The sequence below is a fragment of the Acanthisitta chloris genome, unplaced genomic scaffold (genome assembly GCF_000695815.1).
Source record: "Acanthisitta chloris isolate BGI_N310 unplaced genomic scaffold, ASM69581v1 scaffold27153, whole genome shotgun sequence".
In the NCBI taxonomy this organism is placed as follows: Eukaryota; Metazoa; Chordata; class Aves; order Passeriformes; family Acanthisittidae; genus Acanthisitta; species Acanthisitta chloris.
The window spans coordinates 89,931-108,546 of NW_008664889.1; the positions used below are offsets into that span (position 1 = coordinate 89,931).

General features: G+C 36.7%; 1 protein-coding gene across 1 annotated transcript in view; it reads right to left on the reverse strand.

Annotated features, from left to right (window-relative positions):
* SATB1 (SATB homeobox 1) overlaps nucleotides 1–18,616 on the reverse strand; it is a 72,926-nt gene that overhangs the window by 46,518 nt on the left and 7,792 nt on the right. Inside the window, exons 4-5 of the mRNA XM_009071530.1 lie at nucleotides 18,318–18,444; nucleotides 17,474–17,597 (exon numbers count right to left, since the gene is read on the reverse strand). Coding sequence (XP_009069778.1) covers nucleotides 17,474–17,597; nucleotides 18,318–18,444 — 251 coding nt within the window. The remainder of the gene's footprint in view (nucleotides 1–17,473; nucleotides 17,598–18,317; nucleotides 18,445–18,616) is intronic.

An 18,616-nucleotide genomic window follows, 5' to 3' on the forward strand; every position in this document is an offset into this window, starting at 1 on the left:
TGAAGTGAATTTTGTTCATCCTATTTCTGCTTTTAAATTTGATTGACCCTTCACATACCCACACAAATTTACAGGCTTACAAATCCTACGCTGCCTCCAAAAATGCAAGCAATGACCCAAGTTACTCATGTCCATTCTGTTTGTGCCACTTAGCACAGAGCAGACCCCAGAAAATCACAGGATCAAGTTTATCTGAATGACGAATGAGTAGGATATAAAGTAACAGCTTTATAGTAGAATAAAATATGTATCTAATAAACCAAAATGAACCAGCCTTGCTTTTCCTAAACAGGGTATTTTAAGTTATTTGCAGAAACAGCCTTATGAAAAGATTATTGTCATGTCTAATTCTGTAACTGACTATTAGCTGTAAAATAGACCAAAGGATGATAGAGATGATATTTTTCTCAAAGGTTCTCGAGATATCAGATAGCTACAGTGAGAAATTTACCTTCTGCTCAGTTTTGACCAATTTTAAAACAGTGGAATTTACAATGCATAAAACTTTCAGTTCCAGCACATTCTTTTACAAAATCAATTAAGACTAAGCTTTGCAAAATGAGATACTGCTCCAACTTGAAAATTATACTCAGTATATGATGTAGGAACAACAAAATTAGCAAACTTAATTTCAATAGACTGAACTTTGCCACCCTTTAAATTTCTGTATGGAAAGTAGTTACTTTTAGCTTAACTACAAGAATTGTCCAATGCATTGAGAAAACAATGACAGTCAAGAAGACAAAGCCCTGATCATTATGTTTCTTCATTATTCAGCATGTAACATTTAGATATATTTGTGCTGTCACAAAATCGATGTACAGTATCAACCCTTTGTTACACAAACTGCAGTAACCACTGGAAGAAAGAGTTTGGACTCAACAGGCAATAAATATTACTATAAGTCTTCTTTTATAAGGCTAGTTCAGCTTCTGAGTAAAAGTACCTTGATTATTGATCTTGAAGTTCATTATAGCCACTTTCTAACGTATTACTCAGTAACAAGCTATTTGTGGAGGCTCAGAACTGCTAGAGTGAGGCAGTATTATTTATGCCAAATGTGGATACCCTCCACTCACCGGGCAGCTATTTTAATAATTCTCTGAATCACCAAAATTCTTGCCATTTCTTGATAGCAATCTGGCATTTCTGAAATTAGCTAGAAGCCTTTTGTCAGTGGTATAAAAGGAGAGTGAAATCTTAATAGACTGCCGCAACTCTAGCCTGAATGACCTGAACCAAGCTCAGCTGAACCCAATTTCAATTTCCAATATAATAACACTATCATTAATGTCTAATATGTACAAAATTATCTAAGCTCTTTTACAGATTAAATCATTTTAAACATGGGCACAGGATACATAAGCCATGATTTAAAAAGTCCTGTGGATCTGAACTGGTAAACTGTATGACTGCACAGTTATTCTGCATGCAAACCCTGCAGATCTGCAAGTGCAAAATGGGGAACTGCACCTGTCATGGGCCACCATCCCATATCAGCTCATGCATATTTTGCGGATGTCATTTAGACTTCAAGATAATTTTCTCTCATTTTACTTTGCCCCTTTCAGATGTCTTCTGCCCAAATAACTTTAGTAAGGATGAAAACATGTATATTAATAATAATTTTAGTAAATTACCTATTATTGATGAAGCTGTTTGTCTACGATTTCCTAGTCCTCCCTTCCATGCCATTTTACAAAGATGATATACCAATGACATGGCAGTTTGTGACATCCCCTGCTTCTTCAGGAATAAATTTAATGCAGTTACTTTACAACCAAATAGGGGACTGGTCTAACAGTTTAACTAACATTGCTAGGAATTTTAGCTTCTTTAACACAATGTGAATTTCAAGCTCTGATGGCTAACATTGGGATGTTAGTCCTACTCTTCAAGGTAGATTAAAAAAAAAAAAGACACAGACATTATCAACACATTTAAAAACAAAAATTATCCTGCGTTTTCTTTGAGAACACTTCATGCAAACATTCAAGTGATATTACCTACGCTAAGAATCCTCATCAGGAGGAATCAATGATTTATTTACTAATTCACTGAAGGCAAAATTTTACAAGCTAGATAAAATATTACTACCTTGTTAACTCAGAAAATAACTTGACAACACTGAATTTCATTGTTTCTATGCTTTATTTATTGTCATCAAACCTGCAGTCACATCAGAGCAGAGAGATGCACTTTGCTATAGAAATTCATATTGCTGTAGAATTCCTGTACATTTTAATGTCAGTCTACATATATGAATATCTGGAACACTTGCAGCCTAAAAATTAAGATTAACCCTATGAGTTAGTGGTCTTCAGAGATCCATGATCTAGACTGGAGGCATATTGATGTTTTTTGTGTTACTTGGGTCATTATATTTGAGAAGCTCTCCATCTTATCAATAATCAAATTAAAATTACTGTATTTGAGGAACATCATATTCAGGTACTACCACACATAGGCACAGAGGCAGATACCTTCCATGTACAAGGATAACTAATATAAATATACAAATATTCAAACGCATCACATTCATCAGTCATAATCAGATTTCTTTTTCACACGTTGCAAAGAAAATTGATAGAATGCATAAACTGGTCACAGATCTGCAGTCTTATCTCCTATTTTATCCTTGAAAGTAAGTTGTGAGACTCCAAAGAGCTCAAATTTCCCTCTTTCTCCTCTCTCCATCCCTTCCTCCCCTCAACCACATCACTTGCAGTCCTGTTCTGAGAATCAAGAGATCTCATCTGAAATGGTGCCACCTTCAGAGAAATCCCACTATTCTGGAATGATACCATCTGCTGCAGCCCAAGTGCTCTTTTTTTAGCCAAATAAGTTAATTATAATTAGGCATCCAACAACTGTGTGGAGGTAGGGGTAGAATTCATTCTGAAGTTCAGCTGAGGTTCACCCAGTGTAGTTTGAACCAAATCCCATTTTCTCTGGAAGATTAAATACCAGAGATTTGAAAACCAGACACCATCATTTCTCAAAGAAGTTGGGGAACTCCCTGGGGAAATATCATAAATCTAAACCAGAAATCTTTTCATATGCCTGTCAAACAAAACCCAAGAAATGGTAGCATCAGACACCTTTTGTATTGTGCCAGAATCTCATGCAAGGTGCATCCTGCAAGATGCAGGAAGGACCCAAGCCTTTCATGCCAGCTAGTCACTGCAGCCACTGCTGCTGGTACTTCAAGGGAGACATTTTTGAGTCATTGCCTCTAACACTGCTCTCCAACCAGGTGAAGTGTTGTTCGATCATCGCTAAAAGTATACTGTTGTCCTTTTTGCAAAACAACAAAAACAATGTTAATCAGGTTAATTCAATCATCTAAACCAAAACTGTTCATGCTTTTCTGCCAAATCAACCAACCACAGCAAAATCTGTTATCAGTGATTGCTCAGCTTCCAGTCAAAAAAGCTTTTAACCCCCACAGTCCCAAAACTTCCCCTAAATAACCTTAAAATTATTTTTATATGGGCAGAATGAGGTTGTTTTCATGCCTCATGATGGGGTACTTGGGCAGCAGTATTTTCACAGAGCAAATACATGCTAACAGACTTAGCAGAGAGTAACAGACACAGCAGCTTCCTAAAACATCTTGGCTGAATTAGATATCGGGGATTCCTTTGCAAATGAAACATTTCCCTCAAAAGGAGCATTGTAACCAAAACTTATTTAGGCCTTCCAGGTTGTTTAACTAGTGGGGAAAAAAAAAATCCAAGCTTTTTTGCAACTCATTCATCGGTGTTTAAAGCTTCAAGCCTGCTCAGTGGAAGGGGCAAGGGCTGCAACAACTTATTTACACAATTATCTAAATACGATTAAACAGCTGATGGACAAATATTAAACTGGAAAATGTATAGTCATTTCAGCTTAATGTAATCCCCTTTCTGTAAACACCCAAGATGATTTTTTTTCAACCAGAACAGTCCTGACATCTCATAAGCCTAAGGGTGAATAGCAAGAGATTGTTTTTGATAGTTATAAATATTCAAAAGACATGCAGACCATCTGCTTTCATAATACAGGTAAAGCAAGACTGAAATGGTGACTGCTGTATAAAAATGGTTCTTTTAACAAAAAGTCTTCCTCTCCTCGAAAACTATAAAGACAGATGTCAAAAACTGTTTACACAGGGTAATCAGGAGCGTGCAAAATGTAATATTCCTTTTACACACAGTGCTTGCTAAAGAGATTTTTTTTTCTTTTTCTTCCCATCTGTGTGTTGCAACACATTTCTACAAGTTAAAAACATTTTTTCAAACAGAGATCTCATGAATACCCAAAAACATGCTATCTGGTTTCTGAATGCTAATTAATTTCAACTAAGGAATCTGATTTTTTTCTGTAGAAAGGAATGCATGCTTTTGAAATGGAGTGCTTCAACAATGACAGACACTGAAAACAGAACACCCCACAAGTTTAATTTTGCACTAGTTTGACACTGGCTATTTTCACAACTGTTTTACATTCAAACCCGCATCTGCTAAATCTGGCTATAAGACAGGCAGCAACTATTCTCCTGCTTTGAGATTTTATTTACGTTTTACTATTTATCAATTTTTCAGTCTAAAACCTTGTAACAACATAATGGTTTTGTCAAGTGGTAAGTAGAAGATACCTCATCTTCCAAGCAGAGTATGAGCAGTGCTGCCCATAAACCCTACAGTCAATTTTCAGAGCTGAAACACTAATCCTGACAGTAACCTTTTAATGTATTATATTAATGGTACAGAGGAGTTAAGCACCTTTTTTATAATTCTCAATAAAATGAACATTTACTGAACAATCTGTCAAACTACTGGCTCCATTTTTTAAAGCCAAACTTTTAAGGCTCTATTGTATTTCGTCTTCCATAAATTCTCCACTTTACATCCCCAGACACCAGCAGGGAAGCATGTTCCAGTGCTGTAAACCTAACATGCCTTTTTATAAAAAGGAAAAATAGCTACAAGCCTTTGTCTCTAGAACTAGTTTGAATAGTGATAAAGTTGCAGAACAGAACGTAAAGATTTGGGGGTGGGAGGAGATCTTTTCACAAAGGACAGAGGAACTTTGTTTCCCCTATCCTAGCCACTATCAGTGGCTTTTGTTTGTGTGGAAATAGAAAGCATCAGTTTTAATACAAGCCCAACTCTTAGGATTGCTTATTTCTCAGGAGGTTGTACGTTAACATTTTTCAAATGAGAAGGGGACATTCAAGCCTCAACCGGATAACACAAGATTATCCCCAAATCAAAAGATTTTAGCCTGCCTGAGCCTACGCCAGCCCACGTACTGCAAAAACCCAACCAGGGCAAAATGTTGTTCCTAGTGTTCTGGCATGGCAGAGAAATACTCATCTGCCACTCTGAATAAAAGCAGACCAAATATATCCAGCCACTAGCTGTTTTTTGGACAAGGAATCATGAAATGGACAGTTTAACTGCATATGAAGAATTATGTTAAATTCCTTGGTCCATTAGCTTGAACTATAGCAAATAATGCAATGGAATTTGTTGTCATATGCCCTATAAACATGTAGGATCAGGGAAAAACCCACAGATGGACAGAGAAGAAAAAAACTTTTGTTTGTGCCGTTGGCATCGCACTTGGATGGCTATCTGACCTCCATACTGTTGCCAGGGTCAGAAGAAGTAAGGATCTGCATAGCAAATACTGGTCATATAAGTTAAAACTGAATAAATTGCAGATATACAATGATGGCACAAGCTTTTCTTCCAATACTTGAGCATGCCTTTCTTCCTTTCTTCTATCCTTGTAAAACCTAAATTATCCCCTCCTCCTTTTCTGCCTTACGTTGTCTTTAAGTATTGTACGTGTACATATTAATGTAAACATAAAGCTACATTGAATATGAAGGAAGATATAAAACTAAAAGAACCCAAATAATATATACATATATACACATATTTATATATGTATAGAAATATACCCACACATGAGAAGATTTTGAAAACCAGAAATGAGTATTCAGCAACTGAAGGAACTGATTCTTGCACTATTTTTACCATTCTGTAATGTAAATTCCCAGTTGCTGCATGACAGAGCAGCATTCTCCCAATGTTTTCTGAGCATCTCCCACTGATGGATATAAATAAAGCTCAAATAAAAAGCTGCTTTCCAAGATACTAGTCTTATATCTACAAAGGTTAAAAGCTTAAAGGAGAGAAAGATAGGTAGGTGGGAATGTTAATTCAGATTTGAAGAACTTCATAACTGCTTTACAAGCTTTATGGCATAATGCCTTAGATTAAAAAAAAGAAAAATAAGTCACAACCTCAACCTATAAAAGATAAGGAGACATAACACATTTCTGTTTTCATTGTCAGATGTCCAACATATATCTTTTTAAGAATCCTGATTTTTATTGTACGCAATTTGTAAATGGCAGCTACTTAGTAGTAAAAGTCCTTGATAAACCCTTCCTAAAATCAACTTGGATAAAATACAAAATGCAAAATAATCAGTTTCTAATAAGCTAATTCTCACTTGACTTCATGGAATTAAAATTAAATTGAGGGGTGAGTTATTACACCCTAAGATTTTGATTCTGCAAGTGCGTTTGCCAGAAGAGCTCTGAAATTTGGAAGCTCCAGGGGTAAGGAAAGCACTATCCATTTTAACCAGGAATCCATTTGAAAGAGTTGTTATGAAATAACTAGATTGCTTTAAACTGCTCTTTCAGCTTGACCTGGGAATGCCTGTTTTCAAGGGCTCTCCCTATTGCTCCCACATCAGTGCCCATCACAATACTGTCTCAGGGCACAGAGGCTGAATTTCTGCTGGATAAAGCCAAACCAAGAAGCCATGCTTCAAATCCTGCTTGGACTTCAAGTCCACAGGATCAGAGCTAAGCTACTTCATCCCTCCTTTTCAGTTATGTGATGTGGTGACAGGGTCCTCAGCTTCTCTCCAGAAGGCTGTTGTTCCTATACTAGGCAATGTACAATATGAAGCCTGTGTGCCTACACTCACCTCTTCTCTTTGGGATGCAAAGAGCAAGACTAGAGGAAGCTAGAGCCCAGGAGGACAATCAATGTCATCCACAATGGATGTGGATAGAGCAAACCAGCATTTCATGTATGGGAATAAAGGCTAGGGTAGGAGCAGCCTTGGAGACCTCAAAGACTGGTTTGGCGAAAATTTGAGATTCCTTGAGCCTTCCTCTCAGGTGGATTACTTTTCTTTCCAACCACTCTGTTCCAGCTGGGTCAGAGTGCTTCTGACTTGTTTCATATCTGGAATGCTAATCCTAAAGCACATGCTTTTAAATGCTACCCTAATCCAAACACATTTTGTGATATGGGACATTTTAGATGTATTAATGCATTAAAGTCAGCTTTGTGTATGTAAAACTTTTCCACAAAAATGAAGTCGATACATTCTCCTGATAGAAATGTTGATAATTGATCTATCTTGAACCAGCCACAATGGTTGTTTTCACTACAGCTTTTGTAAAATTCCTTAGTATTTTCCACCACATTAAGGAAAATTTCCTTGCTGGGAAATAGGACATGATTTTCAGCAAGTCTCTTCTCGGATTCCACTGTTCTGCTAGGCAAAGCATCAGATGTCTGGCATGAAGTTGAGCCCTAAGGCACAATGTCCAGACAAGAAGTCATCAGACACAGTAGCACTAACAGTTGTCTTGCTGAATTTCTTTTGGTGTTAAGGATAAGTCCCTTTTCTTTGATCTCGTTTCCTTTTTCTACCCAAGTTTTTGCAGATATTTAAAGTCAAAAGGGACCACTTTGAGCAACCATTTTGGAATCTACATAAAAAGAGACCCTGGAACTTCATCTATCAATTCCTGAGTTCAGCCAAGTTACCAGTGGCTCAGCTAGAGCAATCACCCAATATTTATCTGAAGACTTCTTGTGCTGGATCTTTCATCATAGCCCATGGTAATCTCTCTCACTAGACATGTACCTTTGATGCACCTTTTTTCTTCTTTAATGTACGACTAGCTATAAGTTTGAACTTCATTGATTACTGTTCCAAGTGAGTGCATCTCTCATGCTTCTGATTGCTTGCTTAAATATCCCTCTAGTGCCAAATGCAACATCTCTTTTCTATCCTTTGTTTAAATAGTTACGTGTCAGTTTTATTGTTTCAGGCCATGTGCCTCTTCATGAGCCACCTGTACATCTGATTATTCTTAATCATATAGACCCAAATACTATGAGGGATGTGCTGCTAAAAGCATATGAATAAACTACTTTCTGTCCTGAGAAAAAGGTTATAATTTTTCAGGACAAAAATTAATTATAGTATGAAATTTGCTATGGAGCCTTAACTTCCACTAAGTAAAATCATATAAAGGTAACATTTTAAGCAGCTATGTTAGCCAAGATACTAGTTTCACGTGTGTTGCTACCTTTCACTGACAAGAGTTTTTGAAAAGCATAAATGCTCTGAAAAATTCACAAAAAGATGCAAGATTCAATGAAGGTATCTGGAAAGAGAAATGTTCCAGCTAGCTTTTTACATGGAATGTGTACATGTACTTTGCGATTCTATTTACTCACAATTTTTTCTTAGGTATCCATTACATCAAAATATATAAACTTAAAAAATGTACCTATGTGAGATGTAGCACACAAAGCTCCTCCTTATGAAAAGCGCAGAATAAGGAACACATCTTTAAGAGCCTGGGGACTTGCTCGCTGGCAAGTATATTTTGGCAGAAATTTCTTGTGATTTATATACTAAATATATACATACACACAACCCTTAAAATACCAAGAGAATCTAAATACACTGATTCAAATACAAACACCCTAGGAAAACTTAGGGAGCTGAAATCTCCTCTCCATCTCTAGAAAGGTCATTGATACTAATGTCCTTCACATGTGTCTCAGTTTTTCATCATCACAAAACCCATCCTTCTCCCTGACAGTTTACTGTAAAGTATCAAATCCTTGGACAAGTGGCACAGGTTATGCTTTAGCGTGGTTTCCTCCTCTCTTCAGGCACAAGTTTACAGAAAAACTGCAGCTCTCAGTGTAGGAAATCTTAATACTTAAAAAAAATTTAAACAAATGAGACAGGTGTATATGAGAACATTTCATCTGTTCCCACTTCTGGGGAACAGAACTTTTCCCTTTCAAGCAGTTTATTGCATGGCTTGGAGTGAGGCAGGTTTGAGGTTGGTGCTGTCCTGAAAAACCTGTCCTCTGATCACTGCTGCAAGGCACCAGGGGAATCTGATACCATTTGTGCTGTTCTTAAAGAAGCATCCAAGCAAAGGGAGACAAAGCTCACCTTCAGGTTCTCCTACTATGTTTCTTGGAAATAAAAAGGAAGAGCCTAATTATTAATTAAAAAAGGAAAAAATAGTGATGGTGGAGGAGCAAGCTTTGAGAAGTTTGCTCAGAGTCCGTTTGAGAAACTCATCTCTTTTCTTCTAAGTTATGATTAGAGCGAAGGCATGCAATGAGTCTGGTCTGACAAGGTAAGAGTTGCTCATCTCTGAGCTTTGCCTCTCAACAAGTAAGTCCTGCTTTGCTTCTGTTCCTGTCAGGTAAAAATTATTACCAGTTAAACTAATTTTCTCCTGATGCATCTTTATGCCTACACCCCTGTGTCCCCTAACACAGATGTACCTCAGCTTCAAATCTGCTGACAGTGACGCTACAGCACCTACAGAATTTGCTCAGCTTTTTGGTAGGTTTTATAACCACGCTGATCTCTGTGCCTCCCACCACTGCTAGTAATAACTGAACCAGTCAGGGAAGGTCTCTGCAAACCAGTCACAGCAGTGATTAAGATGTAGACATACATATCTCCTAGCCCTTTAAATAGAAGGCTTAATTGGCGATGTGGATAGCAGCTTTCTAATGGACAGAAATTAAACTCCATTTAATTCCTGAGCAGACACTTCCAATGCACAAGGTTTACCACACATTTGGAGCGGGGAGGGAGGGGGGAAGGCAGGAGCCGCATGCACAACTCTCTCTACCTCTGACAATCACTGAGGAAAAGCAACATGAGGACCAGAATGGCATAAGTGTGGCAGGTGTGAATTGACCTGCACTGGCAAAGCTGCGAGCTGGGAAACTTGCAAATCACATGATTGTGCAATACTTGGCTCCAGTCAGTGCTATCATGTTCTTTATTAAAAAAAAATTTTTAAAAAAACAACCACACACACACAGAAAAACCCACTAAAAAATATCTTAAAGACATGTACATCAAGTTAAGGGATTAACTGTCAAGTGACATTACTGAAAATAGAGACAATATATTTCTTTATTGTTAATGAAATTCTGTTAAAAGTGAAGGAAGTGATAAAGAAAGTACTGTTTTGTAATGTATTTTACATAAGAACGTAATATAGAAAGGGAAGTGCAATTAAATCTTAATGTGGACTTTTTTATTTTTAGTTTATCATCTGGTTTACATTTTGAGCCCCTTTGCAGCAGTACATTATGCTGGCATTTCTTAGGGAATAACTGCCATGTTAATTTAGTTTAATAAAATAACTGACAGAAAAGGGGGAAAAGAAGCAAGAAAAGACAGTACCCCCTCACATACACTCCTTATCTTTAGCTAAGTATTCAAATGCTTTCTATATGAATTGTCCGTGGTCCAACTCCAGCACCATGTAATAATACAATACATTACAACACAGTACAATACAATCTTGGGTTTCTGTAGCGCCCTTCATGCAAGCATCCCAGGGTGCTTTACAATCATTATGAGTTAAAATTAAAACTGAAGCACATACAATTCCTAATAGAATCATTTAAAAAATGCTAAACAGAACAAATAACTTTTAAGTCTAGATTTAAAAGTCCCAACAGCCAAGCTTTCCTTACTTCAATTGGCAATGAGTTCCAAAGCTAGGGAGCAAAGCGACTAAAGGCTCTCTCATGTTATGTTAAAGGATCTCTCATGTTGTTTATACTTGTGCAGTACTCTACAGCCAAAAATTTGCCAATAAGAAGAGAAAAAAAATAAGACTTATTTGCAATCTTGCTTTAAAGAACACTAGAGGAGTGGCTTGTTAACTCTAATAAAGTTACGGAAAAAATAAATGAATCAGGGTTTGCACTTGGCCATGACTGCGCTAAGAAGTATGCAGAAAAGATGAACAACTGAATACAGAATTTTGTAGTAGAGCATTACTTGATTGCCTCTTAACCCACTAGAAGTACCCAGGAAAAAAAAAAAAAAAGAAAAAAAAGGAAGGGTGGTTATGTGTGTACATATATCTATAAAAAGAAGAACATCACCACAAATCTTTAAAATGCAAGATATTCTATATACTATTCTCAGGACCGCTGAGTAAAAACAGCAGTCATGTAGGGCTCACTTCTACAACACATGCATGTTTTAGAAGGAAATTGTATCAGAAGAAAACATGCTGTGTTCCTTTTTCATTCTGTCACTTCCCTAAAACTTGAAGTCCATACAATGCAGATAATCATTCACATGACACAGTCCTCAACATTTATGAGATACAATCACAAATGGTCAGGCCACAAAGTGGGATGCACAGTCCCATGAATGCATTAATTGTGTACATTGTTCACACAAGAGCCTGGAAGAGGACAGGTGATAATAATTCCATATAGCTGACTTTAAGAATGTAAAAAACCCAAAAATGTCAACACTAGCACCATTCCTCTGTTAGATTCGTCCACTTTTCAGAAGCAGAAACACATATAACTAAGGGACACAGTGACACCTTACAGACTCCTCTGAAGTAAGAAACTGCATTTATGTGAGGAGCAAGGCATATTTCCCCCTCTCCCTCCTCCCCACAATAGTTTCAAGCCTCATAACTGTTTTGGAAAGGGACTTTACATCTTTATTATAGTTAATTCTAATGAAGAGGCAGAAAAAATTAGCTGTATATTTTCTCTATTAAGAGATGCTACCCAGATAAAACAGTTGTAGGTAGACTGGCATAGCTCTAACACTAAGAGTGTTTAGATGCATCTAAAGAACATAAATCAATGAACAAAAGATGAAGCAATTGAAAGGCTGAGTACCATGCAAATGTTCTAACACACCTCTACCAACACACATATTACATCTTGCCCATCTCATCAGTAATAGGCTCTGCACTGCCCACTCTATCTGGATGACTAAAAATCATAGGTACAAATTTTAATAGTTAACTGCAAATGTTTTAAAAATCCAGATACCATGTCAGCTTGAACAGACATCATAGTGAATGCTCTTGAGCAACTGGGAGGTGGGTTGAAAAGCCCTGCCTGCCAAAACCTGAGCCCAGGCCCTCAAGGATTTACTTTCCCGAAATAATTAATGACATCTTTAAAATCTAAAGTACAGTAACTTCTAAAGCAGAAAAAGGAGCTGCATTCCTCACTCAGGTTATTAATTATTGGGGGAGGGGAGGAGGAGAGAAGAGACTCAAGCAACAAAGAAATCCAAGGACTTTATCTCAGGTCTAGGCAGGTAAAATTGAAAAGCGAAGTGGCAAAAAAACCCTTTTGGTTTTCTAAAACGTGAATTAGAAATTGCTCATAAAAAAAAGTATACATTTTGGTAACTCTTTATAGCTCAGTCCTTGATTCAATATCAGTATAGAAATTTTAATTTTAGCAAACACAACTTTTTTGGTTAGGATTTTGGAAGGGGGGATCAGAACAGCAGTGAGAAAATGCAAGAGGATTTCTATTGTGCTATGATGGCAAGGTGCCTTCAGATCAGGTGAATTGAGAAACACTGATGTTGTGAGCAAGCTTTCTGTCTGCTGTCGCTGCCACATCCTATAAAGTCTGCACAATGTCTGCATAAAACAGCATGCAAATTCAGGGCAGAATCTCTGAGCAGAAAGGAAAGTATATGATCTATATTGTGCCTGTGTCAGATGCAGAGAATTGCTCACTACAGCATGGAAATTTGTTTAAAATGCAGTCGGGACAGTTATATTTATCACAAGCACAAAACTATTCAGACTTGGGTATCATACCAGCACTTGTTCTGTGTATGCATACATTTCATGTATCTCTCTGACTGAGGAAAATCATTCCCTCATCACCAAGAGCAAAATTATGTAAATGACATTACAGGTGGGGGAAAAGGGGAACACACAAATATCTTCAAAAAACCTTAAACTAGTAATGCAATGTCTGTAAATTACTATGTCCCCAAGTATCACAGCCTCTGGATATATTTCATGGAAATATTGCATGTCCCCTACAAAATAGAGAAGAAAAAAATGCCACTGAGATTTGAGATTCTACTATATATCAGGCCTGGAATTTCTCATCTATAATACACTGACAATTGGTTGTCCTGAGAGTGAGACTAGAAACAAGCAGTTTCAAAGGATGAGCAAAGTGGAACACAAAAAAAAAAAAAAAAAAAAAAAAAAAAAAAAAAAAAAAAAAAAAAAAAAAAAAAAAAAAAAAAAAAAAAAAAAAAAAAAAAAAAAAAAAAAAAAAAAAAAAAAAAAAAAAAAAAAAAAAAAAAAAAAAAAAAAAAAAAAAAAAAAAAAAAAAAAAAAAAAGGAAAAAACTCAATACCTTCACATTTCAGGTTACTATGGGGTAAGAAAAAGAATACTGTGCTTTTGTGGTGTTTTGATAAAATGCGTGTTTGTGAATACTAACAATAATCATTTAGAAAATCTTTTTGTAGAAAAAAAATATCAGATGAGATTATACCAGTAGAAAAGTCAATGTCATTTGATCACCACCACATTTTCAAAGCAGTGCCCAGATATTAATTAATCTCTACAATCTCTTCATTTAGTAGGTGATTCGTTATCTTCTTTTCACAGAAAAGGTTACAGGAACTCAAGATAACAGGTACAGCTAAATGTTCAAAAGCACACAGTAAGTTTGTGTCAGAAATATCAAAAGACTTTCATATCCTTTTCTTGGACCAATAGCCCACATTGCCCTCTTCTTCATAAAAGTTGATCTAACTATATATACATATTTACACACACGGCTGGCTGGATGGATGCATATACATACACATACAGAGTGAGGGAGACAATAATTCAATAGGGACAAAAGAGAAAAAATACCTTCTTAATATCAGCATAAATGCACCTTGTAGTGTTTCAGTTATTAACTGTGCAAGTTATGAGACCTCTCCATTAAAAATCAAAAAGAGCAAAACTGTGAAAGTGAACTATGAAAATGCTAAGACTAAGGCTGAGGAGAGAGATGGAAGGACTAACATTAAATAAGTAAATGCAACAGGGCTGCCTGCCTGCCTGATCACTTTAGAGCAGCTCCCAAAAGACTGAGGTAGAGTAGAGCTTCTGTGCAAGGGGTTGGAAATAAGAATTGATGGTAGAACAATTTCTTTACAACCCTTTGGAGACTGAAGAGCCAAAACAGGAGGGAAATGAGATCTAGGCCACTCGCGAGATAGACCAATTTAATGGAATGCACAAGACGGCCCAAAATTGAGCCCTAGATTAAATTCCAAGTTACCTTCCCCATCAAAAGAGGTCTGGAGAGGAAGCACAAATGAAGCGAGCCGTGCGTATCAAACGTAAAAGGTCTTTCACTCAGCATCTGCACATGCTGTTAGTCTCTAGCAATAAAATCTGCAAACCTGAGGTAAAGCATGAAAATACCCACTGCAGCACATAATTCAGAACAGGCTTGGCTTTTCCGTGCAAAATCTGCAGTATCCTTTTACCTTGCCTGCTTGATACCAAAAATTTGAGACTAAACCACTGGACGGCTGCTTGCAATTACATAGCCATTCAGAGCCAAGCATTTGCTCCGGTCCATCCTGAGCACTCCAAGTCCCATTGACAGGGATTCCCTGTGATGCAGGCTCACAAACTGAGCAACAAACCTGACCTTCAGGGGTGGCCACGGCAGTCACACAGCGAGATGATTGCAGTTCTCAAAGTTTTTTAATCACGTATTTTCAAGCTATAAAATATATCTGCATTATAAAATAGTTTGGGGGTTTTTTTTTGCAGTACACAGAATACCAGTATTCTGAGTAAAAATGATTATTTTTTTAATATGCAAAATGCAGGATTGTTTAAGAAAATACAGTAAATTGTAAGTTGAAATGGGGCTTCAGAGAGGCCACACATTAAGTATGGCGGCTTAAATACTTTACAACAAATCCTTCCATACCTACACAAAACAGTATTGCTAATGAAAGTGACAGAAAACGATAACTACTCTCGTTTCCACTTTGAGTCATTTTTCTGTGGTTAATAAATTATATCCATAACAGTGTTAATAAGTTATGGTATCGTGTCACTGCATTAGTTTCCATTTGTGACAAAGCACTTTATATGGCATTACCTATACCTGTGGAAGTACATAATAGGAGAGAACCCTTCTCTGCTCTCAGAAGGATATCCCATGTTGTCACTTTGATGGATCCACAAAGGAAACACTGCCTCACAACCTCTGCCTTGTCTTACTTCTCATCTCTTGCAGCAGCATGTCTCTGCAGCGCAATTCACAAACTTTTATACATTTAATAAAACACTGACACTCATATCAGTGTCCCTTCCCTTCCACAGGAGCAATATACAATGAGTTACAAGTTAGGCAAATACAGGAAGCATTTGGATCAATTTAGTCATGTGAAAAGGACACTGTCAGATCAACTCATCTTCCCTCAAGTTCCCAGAGGGAAACAGGAAGATCTAGACTGACCAGTGGGCTCTCAATTAACTGCTTTAACACCTTGTTTAACTGCTTTAACACCTTTAGTTAAGAATAAATAAATGTATTTTAAGCTTCATGTGACTTGGTCTTTAAAGAAAAAAGAAAAGCAGAAGCTATTTAAATTCTTGCAACCCAACTACTGCAGCGCTGGTGAAGATAGAGATCACAAAAGTAATAACCATGTTTGTTACAACAGAAAGAAGCTCACTTAAAGAAGCTTTAAGTCTATTCTTTTACAATAAATAAGTGCAAACCAGTAACAAACAGCCCCAAATCAGAGTTTTGTAATCTGGAGTTTTGGTCATCTCAAGCATTAACCTGAAGCGCTGTTATTGAGCAAGATGCTTTTTGTCTTTGTCCATTAAAGTTATTACATAAAAATTCAGTATAGTTTCAAATCAGCTTTTTTAAGATTGTAATTATTGAATTATCTCCAGAACCATGATACTCTCCATAATAAAGTATTCTTTTTAAAAACTTTTTTCTGCTTTATCATTGCATGATCTACACACGTACAGAAGCTTCTATGTGAAACGCAATGTCCAAACAGAAATGAGATTTTCCATCTCAACAAAATTTATTTGGTTTCCATCAATACTGAGTAAAAACTAGCACTATTAGATTAAAATGGAGAAAAATCCCAAGTTATCTGCAGCCTCCATAAGCCAGCAGCGCAAAAGCTCACATGATTTTAGAGTAGGTACATACATAGCAACTCTGCAGACATATTACTGGAATGGTTTGCAACCAGTGAAGATAATTTTGATTATTTACACTTCAAAACTTCCTGTATTGGAGCCACATCACTGAAAACAATCTAACCATAGGGGAAAAAATGTGATGGGAAACAAGCCTGCTAATATATCCGCAGGAAAAACAGAGAAAGAGTAGTCCTCTATAGATTAACTGAAATCTTTTGGAGACAAAGACTCCAGGATTCCGAGCGAGAGAAATAAAATCCCCATATAAATACCTTGACTTTCCCTTTTTCCCTCCCTGCCACAACTAGCATCATTTGTTTGTAAAATAAATTTGCCTCCACCGCACCACAACAAAATAAAATTTAAAATTTAAAATGCAAAAATAAATACCATATTTCCACCACAGCATCATTGGACACCATACTGCAGAGAAAAATAAGTTGCGCCTTCGCAGTCATTTGTCAAGAGAAGAACAAAAAGAATGGCAAAAAATAGAACAATACAAGTAAAGCTTGAGGAAAGCACTGGTTCAATATTTAGCAATGCATAAATTGAGGTTTCATTTTTGTTTAGGTATATTTTGATTAGAACTAATAAATGACTGATTTTCCTTTGGTTGTTTGCAACAACAACACATCATCCAAAGAGCTTTATTCTTTATTCCCTTCTCATACAGCATGCCAAAGACTGTCTCATTTTATGAATTAGCATTTAAAACTACTGTAGGTTATCTAACAAGCATTCAGATTCAATAGTACTTTTGACAGCAGTAAGTAAAGAGCCTTTTAACATCTTGAACACATGTGCTTGAAAAAAGTAGTTGCATCAAAGCAGTTCAAAGACTGAAGACAAAAACCAGTTAAAATCCAGTTTGCTGTGAGACGATTTTAGTGTGGTGTAAACAACCTTTCACGACTCCCCATGGGAAACGTTGTAAGACTATGTTCAAAATGAATCAGGCATATTTATAAAGATCATGAAGTGGTCAAATGCATTTGCATTTTTGGCAGATCCACTCCACGGGTACTACTTGCTACAGACTGTAGAAATCTCAAATCTCACATCAGTGCTGCCTATAGTGCTTTATTATTTATTACATGTTATGCTAAGTACCTGTGAAAGGGGACATTCCTTGGCCAATGAACTCTGGTTCATATCCTTCAGTAAGTCCTTCAGAGCATTTCTTACTGTTGTGTGAGACCATTGTTCAGGAGGCAAGTCTTCTAGTTTAGGGCAACTATTTGAAACACAGATTAGAAAAGGGATTATTACAAGATTGCATCCTGCTGCAGAACATTCCTTTAAGACAGACAGATTTCATTTTGCGCATCAAGCAGATGCATCTGGAGATTGCTCTCGGTCTCCTGATTGTTCCGATTAGTTAATTACTTTATACAACACATCTGCTGTATTGATGCATGAATTATACATCAGCTGCATGTGGCGACTATTTTTTCATGTTACTTCTACCTTCCTGCTCTGATGCGCTTGGTAAAACAATTTAAGGTGTAATGCTTTCTCACGACTGATCATGAAAAGCATTAATATATTAACTGTTTTTACTTTTTTGTTGCCGTGAAATTTAAGAACCTAGACAGCAACAATAAGTGTGAGCAAGTCATTCTTTTACAAAATGCACACAGATGGTACTGTTCATGATATGCAAAAATATTTTTCTCTTAAGTAAACTTTATGTAAAATGCCTTCTTGTAATGCATCATTTAATTGACTAAAATGCAATATAGTTTTAATGAGATATCCAAAGAAAATCTATGTATCAGAGCTATAAAAGTTTTCTGCAATAGTATACTGTAAGTTAAAGAAGAATTAGAGTAACTAAAATGGAATTTAGGCAAGCCTTTGTACTTTGAGCACAGTGGGAATTAAATACAAGCAATATTAACAGTTAAGAGCAGACAAGTAACAGTTCACATCCCAGAACTGGTATGCAACTTACCTGTGTAACTGGATTTTCAGTGTGACCACATGATACACGTCTTGCAGCATGTCTGCTACTGTAGCATCAGGGGCATCTGTCACATAGGAGAGTGGAACTGGATTCCACTTCCCAACCTGGATAAGCCCTGCAGGATTGTCATTTTTTGAGGGGAGGGGAAGTGGGCAAGAAGGGCAGGAAAAATTGAAACAAAGTCATTTACCTGTTAATTCCTAGGGGCAAAAGAAATACCTGATTTTAACAAGATCACTACCTTTGTCTCTAGCCTATTACATCTGGCAAAACAAAAGAGCACCCCC